This window comes from Phyllostomus discolor, chromosome 6 (genome assembly GCF_004126475.2).
Source record: "Phyllostomus discolor isolate MPI-MPIP mPhyDis1 chromosome 6, mPhyDis1.pri.v3, whole genome shotgun sequence".
Classification (NCBI taxonomy): Eukaryota; Metazoa; Chordata; class Mammalia; order Chiroptera; family Phyllostomidae; genus Phyllostomus; species Phyllostomus discolor.
In genome coordinates this window covers 90,038,979-90,055,802 of record NC_040908.2, presented here as the reverse complement: position 1 = coordinate 90,055,802, position 16,824 = coordinate 90,038,979, and the positions used below count along the sequence as shown (strand labels likewise).

Sequence of the window (16,824 nt, the reverse complement as noted above, 5' to 3'; positions counted from 1 at the left end):
TGATTTTTGGTAATCATTGACATTTAACTTCAGGTACTTGTAGAGAAGAAGAAACACCTGCTTTTCACAGATTTAAAAAACATATGACTGTCTTTTCTATGGTGGATAAACAATGAGATTTTGGGGAGAAAATATGAATTGGTCTTTACCTTTCAAGAATTGTAAACTAGCGTTTACCCAGTGCCATCACGCATGTGTTTCTGAGCTGGCTTTGAATATAAACTGTTGCGTTAACTGTTATAGTTAGCTAGATACATACATATTTCCCAGGGCAGGAGTTATCTCCATTTGTGTTTGTAATTTTCCATACATCTAGCTATATAGGCAGTACTCCGTAGGAATTTGTTTAATTGAACCAGATTAACTCAGTGTGAAAGCATGTTTGGTCTCCATACTCACTGATGAATTTCAGGCACAGTAACAGCTGCCAACGCCAGCACCCTGAATGACGGAGCAGCCGCTGTGGTTCTGATGACAGCAGATGCAGCCAGGAGACTCAACGTTAAACCACTGGCAAGAATAGCAGGTAGAAAATGTTCTGAACTTATTTATTCCTCAATCTCTATAAGCCGTTCCTGAAACTGAGGTTCTTGTTCAGTAATACATAATATTGAAGCTGTTTCTAGCTATAGGTTGTGCTTTGTGACAGGACATTAGTACATGTTTTAACTGAGATAGAAACTCCTTTTGCCCTGGCTGGTATAGCTTAGTGGATTGAGCATGGGCTGCAAACCAAAGTGTTGCTGGTTCAATTCCCAGTTCAGGGCACATGCAGGCCAGGTCCCCAGTGGGGGCCACGTGAGAGGCAACCACACATTGATATTTCTCTTTCTTCCACCCTTCTCCTCTCTCTAAAAATAAAATCTTTAAAAAAAAAAGAAACTCCTTTAATGTTTTGTTATAGTTTGCTTAATATAAAAGCTTAAAAATATTTTCCTGTCCTATGAGTGTGAGAATACGCAGTGCTTGTTTTACACCGGCACTATCGGGAAAGGTAGCCAGATAAAATTCCACGTACATAAAAGGAATTTGGGATTAGGAGTCTAGAAGTATGAGATCTAGATGTTCTGACATTTATTATTATTAACTGTGTGGTCTTGGCATACCCTCAATCTCTTTAAGCCTCTTTTTAGCTAGAAAATCTGCCTTGCTTTCTTTGAAATGAGTTAAACAGATATCTTGTTAATTTACAAAAAACACCTTGTTACTGCATTTTATTCTTTAGTTCAGGGGTGTCAAACTCATTTTCATTGGGGGGCCACATCAGCCTGGTAGGTGCCTTTAAAGGGCCGAATGTAATTTTAGCTCCTTAACAGTTAAGGAGTAGTTACATTTATATTATTCTAACATTGTTTCTACCCTTTGAAGACAACTGTGAGGCTGATGTAGCCCCCAGTGAAAATGAGTTTGACACCCCTGGTTTAGATCATGATTTAACTTCAGCATTACCACCTGACCTTTCAAATAATTCTGTTTTGGGGTTTGTTCTGTGCATTGTAGGTATCCTTGGTCTCTCCCACTAATTGCTACTTTATGTGTAACCCCAGTGTCCCTGGAGACAAATCCCTCTAATCCCCTGCTCATGAAAATCAATAGCTTATAAAGTATAGAATCTTAGAAAAGGAAGAGCTACATTTACATACATTAGAGGGGTTAGATAATTTGTATTCTTGCATATTATATATAAGGCTGTTAGATACAGCTTTGGGTGCTTATAAAAATGATTTTTAAAACTTTTAATTTTTTTTTATAAAGCATTTGCTGATGCTGCTGTAGAACCTATTGATTTTCCAATTGCACCTGCCTATGCTGTACCTAAGGTGAGAACATACTCCATTCTGCCAGCTTTTGGTTTGCTTATATCAAGGTTGCAGGTTTTATATTTTAAATATTATTCATGTCCAAAAGCATAGAGAGAGCTTGAATTACTTGTAAGGCATATACCAGCATGGTAACCACAAAGTGGGAGGTTGGTATGGCAGAGAGAAGGGAATGCTGAGGGTCTGATCCTAGAAGTCAAAGTAAATACTCATTACTACAAGAGCTCTCCATCCAGAAAGGGAACTGTTGGGAGAGGGTGTTACAGTACAACTAGAGATACAGAGACCCTACCTAATCGAATTTGTCAGTCTAATCTTCTGTGGAAAGTTGCTAGTGAGTCACAACAAAAAAGACCCTTGAGAAGGTTCGTGTTGAGGATTTCAGAAGACCGAATAAGTACACTCTTTCAGGAAAGGACTTCATACAAGACAGTAAACTTCTGAGAGCTGCACTGAGATTAAAAAAAATATAAATGGAGATTATGGGTAGAGAAGGGTCAGAAACAGTGGGGAGTGATGACCTGTCCAGAGCTGGCTGATCTCAGAAAGGGGCAATTAGACAATTGAAAGTGAATGTATCACACAGAAAAGCAAGGGTGATAAACAGTTCTAGATTCTGGAGGCAGATGCCTGACTGAGTCGACATCCTGCGAGCTAGAGAAGTGGTTACACTTGGGTGCCGCGTTGTGTCCTGTGCAGGTGGAACAGAGGAAGCCGTTTGAACTCCACAGCTTAAAAGTTACCTGAGCCCAATGGAGGAAGACAGGAAAAGTCAGGAATAGTTAGTTCCATGTTAATTTTATGGTTGCTTACTACATAAAAACTTTTAAAGAAAAACGGAACTAGCACTATTTTATAAAGATAATCACTATCATCACACCTTCTTGCCTATGAGGAACTGCCAAAACAGATATTAAAAAGACTTTAATGAGATAAAATTTAAATAAATAACTTAAAGTTATAATAACTCTGAATATATGTGCCTCAACTCCACAGCAATTTTTATAAAGCAGAAACTATAAATGCAGTAAAAACATTAACACATCAACAATACAGATTAATATGCCTCTTTTATTTGAAAGACCATTTCTCTCTCTCCAAAATAGAAATAAGAAAGTGCAAGTAAAATCCTCTGATTAAAATGCAGTATGTAGAGAAATTAAAATCTGAAAATAACAGGGGCATTCTTCCTGGAAGCTAAGAAACTCTGTATTTAAGTATCTCTTGCATCAAAAAGAAACACAAACCAAATTTCTGGTCAAGATGGTGTAGATAAATACAGTGCTCACCTCCTCCCACAACCACATGAAAATTACAATTGAATTATAGAACCACCATCACTGGAACCACTTGAAGACTAGGCGAACAGAACTCATAACTACAGATGATACAGAAGCAGCCATGTCAAGACTATAGGAGGTAGAGACATTGAATGGGTAGATCCTACACCCATGCTGTGGCAATTAAGATTTGGAGTGATACCTCAGCTGTGCAGGTCCCTTTTGAGGAGGGAGTGGTCACAGCCCAGGTCCCCAGGGCCAGGAAGAGGAGGTCCTCATAACATCCAGCTGTGAAAATCAGTAGGAATTGTGACTAAGTGAGAAGGAAGGCTGCTGGATTCCTAGGTGTTCCTGTTCAGGGCTGGTGTGTAGGCTTGATTCTTACAATCTCACTTCTTGGCTCCAGAACAGGAGGACACATGGGGGGAAATTAAACAGACTAGATTAAGGAACAGGGCTGGAGGGGCAGGGCTTCGCATGCAAGCATTGGCCGACATCACTGTTCCTTTGAGCCCTTCCTCTGGACAGCTGGCAGAAGGGCTTTAAACTGAACTCTCCATGAACCTAGCTAACATTGTTCACCCTGACCTGGAGATTCCTTGAGACCCTGCCCCACTAAATCATGCAACTGGTCTGAATCTCTTCCAGCAGCTTTTCCACAGATGTACCTTACTTTGGTTCCTTACCTTAGCTTGTATTGTGGACCTTAAATCACAAAGGTCCATAAAACCTAAACAAGCATCATCTGGCTTCAGTGTGCCCTGTACTTCTGGCTAAATGGCCAAGACTGACATAAGAAGTGATTGGTCTCAACTTTGAATTTCAACCCCATCAGATAGCCCCAAATCTAGCATAAAGAATGGCCAGTCTTGGCTTGCAATATAGCTTCAACTAAGCAGCCACAAGCAAAGTACAAGTGGCAGCTGGCCTCAGCTCAGTGTTATGCCCACCAACAGATCTCACACCCAACACTAGTGGCAGACAGCCTTAGTTTGCAGGACAGTCTCTCCCAGTGCCTTCAAGCCCAGTAAAAGCGTCAACCAACTTCAGGCCACTTTCCACCTCCTACCAGGCAGCATGAAGCCAGGAACAAAGGATGGCTGACTTCGACATCACCAGTGTCCTTTTCTAAGTGTCTCCGGCACCAACACACCTGCTGGCTAGCTTCAGACCATGCCAGAGCACCACCCAACCAGCTCCACAAATGACACACCGAAGGGTGGACTTGGCTGGTAGCAGAGTTCCAGTAAAGCAACTCTTGCTCTGTGGAGTCTGCCCTGCAAAAAAGTTTTTCTGCTATAGTCATGTCCATGACTCATTCGGGTCAACCCCATCTACTGACATAGCAAAGTAAATAAGGTGGAACTACAATAGGAAGGCACACACAACCTACACATGGAGCAACCAGTTCAGATGACCAGGGAGACTGGGCCCCACAGGACACCTTCCAGATAGAGCTACTCTGCCAAGACAAGATGTTCTAGATCTACCTAGTACACAGAAACAAACACAGTAAGGCTGCCAGAATGAGAAGACAAAGATACATGACCCAAATGAAAGAACAGGACAAAACTCCAGGAAAAACTAAATGAAATGGAGACAAGCACTGTATCAGATATAGAATTCAAAACACTGGTTATAAGGATGCTAAATTAACTTATGAGAGGATTATATGAAGTTAGTGAGAACTTCCAACAAAGAGGTAGAAACCGTAAAAAAAGAACCAATCAGAAGTGAATACAATAACTTAAAGAATAATTTACAGGGAATCAACATTAGATTAGATGAAGCAAAGGGTCAAATCAGCACTTTGGAAGACAAGTCTGAAAATAAAAGGATGGAAAAGATATTTGATGTAAATTGTAAAAAGAATAGCCCGGGGTAACAATACTCATGTCAGACAAAAGACTTTAAAGTGCTGTAACAGACAGAAGGGCATTTCATAATGACAAAGGGAACAATACAACAAGAGGATAGACATCTCATAAACATCTATGCACCCAACATAGGCAGACCTAAGTATATAAAGCAAGTATTTTTCAAAAGATCTTATTTATTTTTAGAGATGTGAAGGGAGGGAGAGATGGAGAGAAACATCAGTGTATGGCTGCCTTTCCTGTACCCACTTCTGGGGACTTGGCCTGCAACCCAGGCATGTGCCCTAGATTGGGAGTTGAATCGGTAACCCTTTTGTTCACAGGCTGTCACTCAATCCACTAAGCCACACCAGCCAGGGCTAGAAAGCAAGTAGTGACTGATATAAAGGGAGAGATTGACACTAATACAGTAGTGGCAAAGGACTTTAACACCCCAGTGACATCAATAGGTAGGCCATCCAGACAGAAAATTAACATGGAAATAGTTGACTTAAGTGACTCATTAGGAAAGAAGGACTTAATTGATATTTTAAAGGAAGTCACCCCAAAGTAGCAGAATATAACTTCTTCTCAAGTCCGTATGGAACATTTTTCAAGATAGACTACATTTTAGGCAAGAAACAGTGTCAATAAATTTAAGAAAACTGAAGTATCAAGCATCATCTCCAGTGACAACTGTATGAAACTAGACATCAGTTATAAGAACACTGAAAAACACAAATAGGTGGAGGCTGAAATGAATGAGTGAACAACGAGGTTAAGGAAGAATCAAGATGCCTTCAGGCAAATCAGAAGAAAAACACAATGACTCAAAATTTATAGACACAGCCAAAGCAGTTCAAAGAGGGAAATTAATAGCAATACAGGCTTGCCTCAAAGAACAAGAAAATAATAAATAACCTTATATTTAAAGGAACTAGAAAAAGAACAAAGCACAGTAGTAGAAGGAAAGTAAATAATAAAGATCAGAGTTGAAATAAACAAGTCTAGAAAAATATAAAATGTCAATAAACCCAAGAGCTGGTCCTTTGAAAAGACAAAATAAACCTTCAGCCAGACTTATCTCAAACTAATATAGGATTGTACGTCACATGTAACTGAAAAAAATAAAATTTAATCCAAATTGCAGGATTTCAGCAGAACAATGAAGTTTTGACTGTTAATTATTGACATGTAATCTATATTTTTAAAAATATTTAGGTTCTTAAAGATGCAGGATTGAAAAAAGAAGATGTTACAATGTGGGAAATCAATGAAGCCTTTAGTCTGGTTGTACTAGCAAACATTAAAATGCTGCAGATTGATCCTCAAAAAGTGAATATCAACGGGGGAGCTGTTTCTCTGGGACATCCAATCGGGTAGGTAAAATCGAAGAAAAATACTCTAGGTTAATGGCTGCCTTTGTGTGTCTCTCATGATAAGTCCTATTACTTTGTGTTAAAGATTTCCTTCCTGCCCTTCATAATGCAAACACTATTTGTGATAGGACTGAACACTGAACATAGATCTGTAACATTTGTTTCCTGAAATTAATATCTTTATTCTGAGGATGATTTCAGATTAAAATCTAAGCTTAGACTTTTAAAAAAGCTGTAACCATTTTTGAAACAACTCTCCCAAGTTTAAAAGTAATGAAATTCAACTATAAGTAAAGGCTAATAAGCTTTTCAAAAAGTTAATTTGGAGTAGAACCTTTTTTTTCTTACTTATAAATTCTAATTTATTAAAGAACCAAAATGCTTTCTTAATCCTAGGATGTCTGGAGCCAGAATTGTCACTCATTTGGTTCATGCCCTGAAGCAAGGAGAATATGGTCTTGCCAGTATTTGCAATGGAGGAGGAGGTGCTTCTGCCATTCTGATCCAGAAGCTATAAGACAACCTCTGTAATCACTGTGACCAGCTTCCTTGGGTCAGCTTATACTCAAAATGATGTGTCATTTTTTATTCTTTTCTGTTTAACTTTGAAAAATAAGACAGAAAAACCAAATCCCAAAATGTCTTGAATTGTTTCTTCATTCAGCTTTAAATTTTTGTTAATCTTCTGCAGGTTAACATTTTTTATTATATAAAGCTGTAATATTTGAAATATCAGTGTGTAAACTTAGTGGCTTATAAGTAGCCAGGGCCTTCCATTTTAGAGAATGAATTATGTTTTTCAGGATTTTTATAAGATCAAGTGAATGTCATCTCTAGCTAACATAGATTTAGCAGACTCTTTAATGTGAGTGGCTATAGTGGGCAAACTAGCAGTGCCTCATACCATCAGTTAAGCCACAGTGACTGCACTGTTGTTAGAAAAGGAGAAAACGTATGAGCTCAGGTCTAGGTGGGTATAATTTCATAGAAGCTCAGCATTCAGGATTTGGGATGAGGCACACTGAGAAAATCCTGGGGTTTGAGCTCTTAATTACCACAGCAACACACAGAATGGGAAAGAAGGTAGAAACTGCTCACCTGAATGGATTTATAAAGGAAGGGGATTGCTATTTTCAATATGCCACACTGCGTATTCTTAAACAGGATAAAATGCAGCACAGGTATTTCCAATTGCATTTCATCTGGGGAAAAGCACACCGTAGGCAGGGGCGATGCACATGCACCGCAGCTGCAGCTCTGGGAAGGGAAAGCAGGGCCTACTTAAGTGGAGACTGACTGACAGCAGTGGGAGAGGGGAGAGGCAGAAATGTCATTTAGTCACATAACTCTTGGCAAATAATCCACTGTGGATTCTTATCTGTGAAGCAACAAAAAGACAATTATGGGAAAAAATACTGTTTTATTGTCAAAGAGAACTTTCCAAAATATTTGTATGGTAATCACAGCTAACTTTTGTGACTCCTTTGCTAAGGACTGTCTTAGAAGCTTTCTTTGTTTTAACCCCTTTAATCCTCACAAAAATTCAAGAGGGCAGGTACCATTATTATGTATTATCATACTAGATGGTAAGGAAATTGAGGCATTGGATGGCTAAATAAATCCCAAGTTCAGATATCTGGTAAGTAGCTGAGATGGCCTCAAATTGAAGCAGTGTCACTCCAGAGTCCATGCAACTCATTATGCTTAGCTTCTCTGTACTCTAGTGTCTGCCCAACTGTACTAAGAACTAGTAAACTACATGAAAAAAGGAAACCCAAAATATATTACAACAATTCACTGAAAATATGCAGAATTAACGATGCATCCAAAATTCAGTGACCTGAAAATGTCTTAGAAAGCTCTTTGACAATTCTGGGGGAAAAAGTATATGGGGAAAAAATACAGAGAAGAAATGAAAAAAAAGATATAGAATCAACAAGTGGTATTTCTTAAAAAGAAATAAAAGCAAATGGTATTCTGAGGCAATAATTACAATACAATTTTAAAAAGTTATTGTTTTAGTGCTAAGCAGGCAGACATTGAAGGTCTTACTTCATTAGCAAAGGTAACAGGATCATGTGAAGACAATCGGGAGAAAACAGAATGAAGAGTAATTCCTCAAACATTGAGGTAGAAAAATCGGCAGGCTCAGACTTAATTTCTATTACAGTGAATGTCAGAATATAAGTGACCAACATCTGCATAGTATTTTTTACCCCTCACCTGAGGACATCCTTATTGATCTTAGAGAGGGGGAAGGGAAGGAGAGAGGGAAGGAGCAAAACATTGATGCAAGAAAGAAAATGGACTGGTTGCCTCTTTTACATACCCTGACTAGGGACTTAACCTGTACCTAGGAATGTGCCTTGACCAGGATTCGAACCTGTTACCTTCTGGTTTAGATGTCAATGCTCCAAGCAACTGAGCCACTTTGACCTGGGCTGCATAGTACTTTAGTGGCATAAAGTCACAGACCCTAGAAGGTGTCTAGGGACACAAGAACTTAGAAAATACAGCACTATGATGTTTCTTTGAAAAGTAACAGAGTAAAGAATAAAAATTAAGAATTCAGGAATGTGACAATTTTAAAATTTTTACATGATTAAGGACTGGCTGGGGATGAAGGTTAGTTAGTGGTAATGAAGGGAGAGAAATTTTACAGTTTGTTGAAATATGCAGGGATTAGGGGTTCATGACCCCTTATGTAGTCAAAAATCTGCATGCAACTTTTGGTTCCCCAAGAACTTAGTTGTCCCTCACTACTTGCAGAGGATTAGTTCCAGGATATCCCCTGTGGATAAAAAAACCTAATGATCAAGTGCCCTACATGAAATGGCATAGGTCATTGCATACAGTCAGCCCTTCACATCCACTGACTCCCGGTACGGGTAATTATTGGGGGGAAAAAACCCACTAAAACAGCTGTGTAATATAAGGGGACCCATACAACTCAAACCCATGTTATTCAAGGGTCAACTGTATATGCTAAATACACTCAAATGCCCATATAAATTACTATACAAGGTAAGAGCTGAAAAACCCAATTATAAAGTAAAAAGAAAGGCTGACTTGTAAACTTAAAATAGGATAAGAACTATTCTGTATAAAGAAAAGACGATTCATAGTTATAGGGAACCCAGAGAAGTAGAGTACAAGAAAAGTTAGTACACAACTGGGAGCTGACTGTGATCTTCCCTGAAGAACAGGGCAGCCAGCCGCTGCCACCTTCCATTCTCAAGGAAGACCATTACTAATCACCAATATCTCCCTAGAGGGTGCAAGTACACGTGTCTGACACCACAGAGTTGCAGGTGAATATGCCCACGTATCACCAGCTTTGACAGCCAACAGGGCCTTGCACGCATATGTCCAATAAAAATTAAAAGCAGCAGCTATTAATAGGTGCGGGACATATCCCTTCTTCACCCATAGCTATGCACTCGGGCCCTGTGTAGAGGGAGCAGGCAAAAAAGCCCATATCCCTGGAAGGGCCCTAACTACATATTTTCCCAGCTGGTGCCTGGTGGGGTGTAGCTTCCAGTCAGTCTGCATGTAGGTGCTCACTGCAATCCTCCCTTTAGGGCACTAACAGGTTTCAGCACACCTTCAACCATTGGGAACCACTAGGAACAAAGAAGGCAGCACGGAAAGTCACAAAGGATTAAGGAGCTCTGGCCAGGCTGACTGTGTCCTCCACCAGGGCACTCTGTTAAGATTGGGAGAGGTAGGTAGCTCTTTTATCTCATGCACAGAAACCAACACAGAGTAAAGGAAAATGAAGAAATAGAAGAGTGTTCAAAATAAAAGAATAAAGCACACTATAGAAACAGAAAGATAATGAAAGATAAGCCACTTAGGTGATAAAAATTCAAATTGATGGTTATAAACATGCTCAGTGAGGTTAGGAGAATAATGCATAAGCCTTGGCCGGGGAACTTGGATGAGTAGAGTGTTGTCTGGATATGCCAAGGTTGCGGGTTCAATCCCCAGTCAGGACACATACAAGAATCGATGTTTCTCTCTCTCCCTCTCTCAAATTAAGAAGTAATGCATTAACAAAGTGAGAATTTCAAAAGAGAGAAAACATATGTACCAAACAAATCACAAGAGTTGAAGAAGACAAAACTGCACTGAAAAATTCAACAGAGGGGTTCAGTATTGGACTATTTCAAGTAGAAGAGAGAATCAGTGAACTCAAGGCAAGGCAGTGAATGTCATCATTAAGAAGAAAAAGTTAACTGGGTAAAGGCCTTGTGTGATACCATCAAATGGGCAAATATATGCATTAACAGGGTCCCAGAAAAAGAGAGAAAGGGTTTGGAAATCATGGCTGAAAACTTTTATAATCTGGGAAATGAATGAAAATCCACACAAGGAAGCCCAGAGTGTTCCAAAAAAGATGAATGCAAAAAACACCACATTGATACACAGTATAATGACATTGCCAAAATAAGAATTTGTTAAGTACAAAGGAAACAGTAAGACTATAAGCAGGTTTTTTGCAGAAACTTACAGGCCAGGTGGGAATGGCATAATATATTCAAAGTGCTGAAAGAAAAAACTGCCAACTAAAAAAACTTTACCAGTGAAGAAAGCTGTCCTTCAGAATTGAAGGATAGGCTGTTTTCAGGTAAGCAAGGCCTGAAGCCCAATGCCGTATATTGGCCTTATAAAAAATGTTAGCAAAACTTCACCCTGAAACAAAAGGACACCAAACATTTGAAAGTATAACCCTCACTGCTAAAGAAAAATCGATAAATTCAGAATGCTCTTAGGTAACAGTGTTGAGCATATCACTTATTACTCTAGTATGAAGGTTTGGGGAGAAGAGTAAAAGTGTAGACTTTTAGCCCTGGCTAGGTAGCTAGAAGGGATTGGTAAGAAATATTCAAAGTCATGAAAAGCAGGGACCTACAGCCAAGATTGTTCAAGCTGTCATTTAGAATGGAAGGGCAAATAAAGAACTTCCCAGACAAAAACAAACTAAAGGAGTTCATTACCACCAAACCATTATTATATGAATTTTTAAAGGCACTTATTTAAGAAAAAGATCAAAACTGTTTAACAACAACATGTCAAAAAATGCACATCAACAATTGAATCTAAAAAACTAAGCAAAGAAAGTCAGAATACAGAGTGTTTTAATGGCTGCCCAATGGGAGAGGGCAGTGGGGGAATGGGTGGGGAGGTAAGGAGATTAAGAAGTACAAATAGGTAGTTACTGAATAGTCATGGGGATGTAAAGTACAGTAAGGGACATAAGCGAAAGAACTTGTAAGCATGATCCATGGACATGAACAATGGTGGGGGGATTGCCTGAGGAAGTGGGTAGTGCTGGGTGGAGGGAGGCAAAGGAAAAAAAATTGGGCCAATTTTAATAGCATAATAAAATATAATTTAAAATATGTGGGTAAAGGCCTTTTTTGGTCTTTCCTAATGGAGCAATAACGATCCTACTTTGAATCATGTTGAATTTCAAAACCACCGTAACTGTCTGTAACTTCTATTCAGTGTTGTAAACTATTCATGTTGCTAACACATCAAGTCCTAGGGTTTCTTCCCGCCCCCCCCCCCCCCGCCCACAGAGCATGACTCTGGGGGAGCAGTGTCATACATGTCACTTTAAAAATAAGCACATGTCCTTTTAAGAATCTGGCACAATGATGTTGGGTTTCTAAGTATCATGAGGAGTTTGATTTGAAATTATACAGGATCCCTATTTTGAGTTAAAAAAAAAAAATCAGGCCTGGCTGGTATAGTTCAGTGGATTGAACACGGGCTGTGAAACAAAGGATCACTACTTCAATTCCCAGTCAGTGCACATGCCTGGGTTGTGGGCCAGGTCCCCAGTGGGGACCACATGAGAAGCAACTATACATTTATGCTTCTCTTCCTTTCTTTCTCCCTCCCTTCCCCTCTCTCTAAAAATAAAATCTTTAAAAACAATCAAACTGGTGTGTGCTCTCATGTGGTTGCACAGCTCAGCCTCTCAGTACTGTCAGTATAGACTATGCTCTTAGTTTTTTCCAGACAGTTTTTTATAGCTGAAAACAACCAGCAAGCCTTTGATGTCTGTGACCTAGAAGACTTTAAAGCTATCAGGCATAAATTATTGACCAGATGACTGTATTTTCATTCTTAATAATTATTTGGTTCAAGGACAGCATTTCCAAACTACAAAACTACACATCATATGTAGTCTCTCAAGGGGGGAGACAATAAGCCTTCCAGATGCTGAGATCCAAGGAAACACCTTGCTGCTTTTAACCGTCTCTTTTAGTGCTAAGAGCTGTATTTCTTTCAAGTAACAGGTTGAACAGAGGAACCACCCAAGAACTGATTTTTATGCAGAAACTAAATTCTTAGAAAGAGTCTATCAGGAGAGAAATCTGTATGACATTCTTGCACAACTTTCCAGTCTTCCTCTAGACTGAATGCCACACCTGCGCCTCCAACATCAGCTTCAACAATCCCTGTTTTTCCTGTTCCACAGTCACCAATATCTCTACTGCTCAGGAATCCAAATCTTTTTTTTTTTAGAGATTTATTTATTTATTTTTAGAGAGGGAAGGGAGAGAGAAACATCAATGTGCGGTTGCTGGGGGCCGTGGCCTGCAACCCAGGCATGTGCCCTGGCTGGGAATCGAACCTGCGATGCTTTGGTTTGCAGCCTGCGCTCAATCCACTGAGCTACGCCAGCTAGGGGGGAATCCAAATCTTAAAAGACAGTTGCTTCCTGCTTTCCAAGCTACACTGTGCCTTAATTCTAATGTGCACATATCTAGAAGAAAGGAAGTTCTTATAGCAGCTCGGACACAAGCCTCATTGCAGTCTGTAATTCATGTTTTTTACTGCTGTACCATCAGCTTTCAACATAACCTCTCAATTTGAGCTGCTCAGCTCTCTACATAAGCCCAGCCATCTAATCAGTTTCCAATGTCTTTAATACCTGACACATTATCCCCAAGATTCTGTGTGCCTGCAAGAAGCAGCACACTGAAAACAGTCCCTATCAACCTTTGATTAATACTCCTGTTTCATCACAAGGAAAGACTACTACTTTGGTAGTTGAGGAAGGACCAGTTTCAAAATTGGCCACACTATAACCTCCTGTAAGTGCCGACAAACCACAAGATCATAAACCAGTTTCTTCCCTAAGTCTTCAGGGCTAAAATTGCCAGAAGTCCATCATCTGGCACAAATCATACTTCTGGTAGGAGTGCATGAAATGCACCAGTTGTATCACAATTCATCTACTCAAGACTACGTGTTCATTTACACCTTTGCAAGCAGCACACTTCAATGAAAATCTCGTAAAATGTGTTCAAGGATGGCCTGAAGATCATCATACTGACAAGCAGGTATCAAGATAGTGAAGACCTGGCTGAATTGCTTGGTTGGAGTGTTGTCCCACACACCAAAAGGCTGTGGGTTTGATCCCTGGTCAGGGCAACATACCTAGGTTGTGGGTTCAATCCCTAGTTGGTGTGTGCACAAGGTGACTGATTGATCTTTTTTCTCTCTTATCAATATAGATAAAAAACATATCCTTGGGTGAGGATTTAAAAAAAGATTGCAAGGAGCCCATAACATGGGGAATGTTCACATGTCTGAAATTCGTACTCAATTTAAAAACTTTAAGATCTTTACTCTGGGCATGTGAAATTCAAGGAACTTTGAGAGAGCGAAGTATACTATTTTTGAAACAATGGATTAAGGAACTCAAAAAGCTAAAAAGTCAGAATTCCTTCTTGGTGTGAAGATCTGAGTAATCATACATGGTTTTGAACATTGGATATTGCTCAATCTTAGTATTTTTCAGCTGCATTTAAGCAGACTTTTGACTGTTAAGCCAGGCGAAAGAAATGACAAGATGGCAGACTGTGAGTTAATTCAGGGCAAAGAGACAAAATTGATTTGTAAAACCCTTGATATGTAGACTTAATGTAGTTGTATTCTTTGCTTTGCAAAAGTTGTAGAGTGAAACCATGGGAAGCCATGTGTAACAGCTTAGCCAGCCCAAACTAATCAATGCTGTGAAAGTAACCTAGGCTTTTACACATGAACATGCCTGCAAAATTAACCTTACCAACCCCCCCCCCCCCAAAGCAACAAGAAACAAAAGGAGGGGGATTAATGTATTATTTGGAATTTTTTCCCCCCAAAATTCAGTAACAAGAGCTGGGCAATCTACATCTAAGGAAATATAATTTTGAACCATATGAGCAGCAAAACAACTGTTTCCAAACTTCAGCCTGATCAAGAGCACTGCTTCTTTTGCAGTGAAATGTTTTTTCATTTTGTGTTCCACTTCCCTCTGAAATACTTGATCTGCTTTTATCTATTTTTTAAGCCACCTTTTTTCTGCTTCCTCAAGGCACTGTTGCTATGGTACTTTTCTATAACCTTTTCATTCTTGTGTACAAAAGCTTAAAATTACAGTGACTGAACATAGCCTGCTTGCTTCTATAAATTATTGAAATCTGTTTATACCCAGTAAGAATGGAATAGACCTAAAAATATTGCTGGGCATATGTGCTGAAAGTACACTGAATGCTCACATGTAAGGAAGCAGTCCAATGAACAAGGCTGTAGGAGGGGAAAGAAGCAAGTTAGTCAAATGTGAATTGTTATCCATTATAGTAATGTGAAAATAAAGTTATTTTCCTTTTTCTTTGGTCAAATACATGTTAGAATGTGAACTACTTAGGGATTCTTTACCAGAACTGTTCTTGTTGAATATTGATATTTAATTGAAATAAGTCCTTAAGGGAGGTTTTATTTAAAGCATAGTAATAGGAAATGTATGTAAGATATTTAATGAAATAAAACATTCAACAAGAATGACAGTCACTTCCCAAGTGGTTGTCATTTGTTAATCTCTGGTTTACCTGTCTTGCTATGACGACAATTCATTTTGAAGGATGTCTGTGTTGCAGCTACCTACCTGTTCAAGTCTGGTGCTGACTGCTGTTCTTAGCCATCATAAAATGCTAAATGTATGTAATTGTAGCTTCCTACTGTTAGCTGAAATGGTGGAGAAGTTCAGCTTTGTATATTGTTTTCCTAAGGTATATTAAAAAAAAAACAAAACAAAAAACCAAACACAACTTGCCCTGGATGGTGTGGCTCAGTGGACTGAGGCTGGTGTGCAAACCAAAGGGTCACTGGTTCAATTTCCAGTCAGGGCACATGCCTGGGTTGCAGACCTGGTATCAGGCTGGGGGTGCATGAGAGGCAACCATACATTGATGTTTTTCTCTTTCTCCCTCCCTTCCCTTCTCCCTAAAAATAATATATAATACAAGTATTATATAAAAAACAAAAAAACACTACTGCTACTATAAAAGTTTTAAATATCCTATTTGCAATTTCATCGCAAAGAAAATAGGAATAAATTTAATCAGGGAAGTGAAATATATATATACTGAAAACTATAAGACATAAGAAATAGAAGACATAAATAAGCAGAAAGATATTCTGTGCTCATGGGGTAGAAGAATATTGTTAAAATGTCCAAACTGATAGGCAATGCCTATCAAAGTAACAATGGCATCTTCCACAGAAACAGAATATCCTAAAATTTGTATGGAACTATATAAAACCCAGAATTAGAGAGCTATAGTTACTGAAATAGTATGGTATTAATATACACAGATCAATGGAATACAAATAGCCCAGAAATAAACCCGTGCATATATGGTCAACTAATTTATGGGAATGGGGCTGAATTATATTATATGAGGAGAAGACAGTCTCTTCAATAAATGGTGCTGTGGAAACTGGGCAGCCATATGTAAATGAGTGAAACTGCACCCCTATTTTAAACCAACACAGAAATCAACTCAAACTGGATTAAAGACAAAGATTTAAAACTTGAACCTGTAAAATTTCTAGAATACAAAAAGGGTAGGCTCCTTGATATGAGTCTTGACAATGATATTCTAGATCTGAAACCAAGAGCAAGGCAATAAAAACAAAAATCTGTGTCAAACTAAAAAGTTTCTGCAAAATCAAGGGAATCATCGACACAAAGAAAAGGCAAGCTATGAAATGGAAAGAATATTTGCAAAAAACATATCTGATAAGGGGTTAATGCCCAAAATACATAAAGAACCCACATGACTAAAAGAAACAAACATGAATATGGTAAATATATATAATGAAATATTCACCCATAAGAAGGAAATCCTGCCACTTGTGACAAATGATTCAATCTAGAGGAAATCAAGCTACATGAAATAAGGCATGCAAAGACAAGTACTTCATGGTAGCACATATTTGGAATCTAAAAAATATCAAACTCATAGAAACAGAGTAAGAAAATGGCTGCTATGGTGTGGGTGGAGAAAAAGGGAGGTTGGTAAAACAGTACAAAATACCAGCTAAAAGATGAATCAAGCGTGAGTGTCTAATGTATGACATGGTGGGTACAACTGAGAATACTGTATTACACAACTGAAATCTGGCAACAGTGCAGAACTCAAAA

At 38.8% G+C, this 16,824-nt stretch overlaps 1 protein-coding gene and 1 pseudogene across 3 annotated transcripts in view; both read left to right on the top strand.

Moving 5' to 3' along the window:
* ACAT1 (acetyl-CoA acetyltransferase 1) overlaps positions 1–7,273 on the top strand; it is a 53,258-nt gene extending 45,985 nt beyond the window's left edge. The window contains exons 9-12 of one of the 3 annotated variants that reach the window (XM_036028609.1): positions 413–526; positions 1,756–1,820; positions 6,178–6,335; positions 6,732–7,273. In XM_036028609.1, the coding sequence (XP_035884502.1) occupies positions 413–526; positions 1,756–1,820; positions 6,178–6,335; positions 6,732–6,852 (458 nt within the window). In that variant the 3' untranslated portion in view covers positions 6,853–7,273. Of the gene's footprint in view, positions 1–412; positions 527–1,755; positions 1,821–6,177; positions 6,336–6,706 lie in introns of all 3 variants that reach the window. The other 2 variants (XM_028517315.2, XM_036028610.1) reach the window with 2 other exon arrangements.
* Positions 7,274–11,511: 4,238 nt separating this feature from the next.
* Positions 11,512–13,810, top strand: LOC114498806 (annotated as a pseudogene).
* Positions 13,811–16,824: the final 3,014 nt, after the last annotated feature.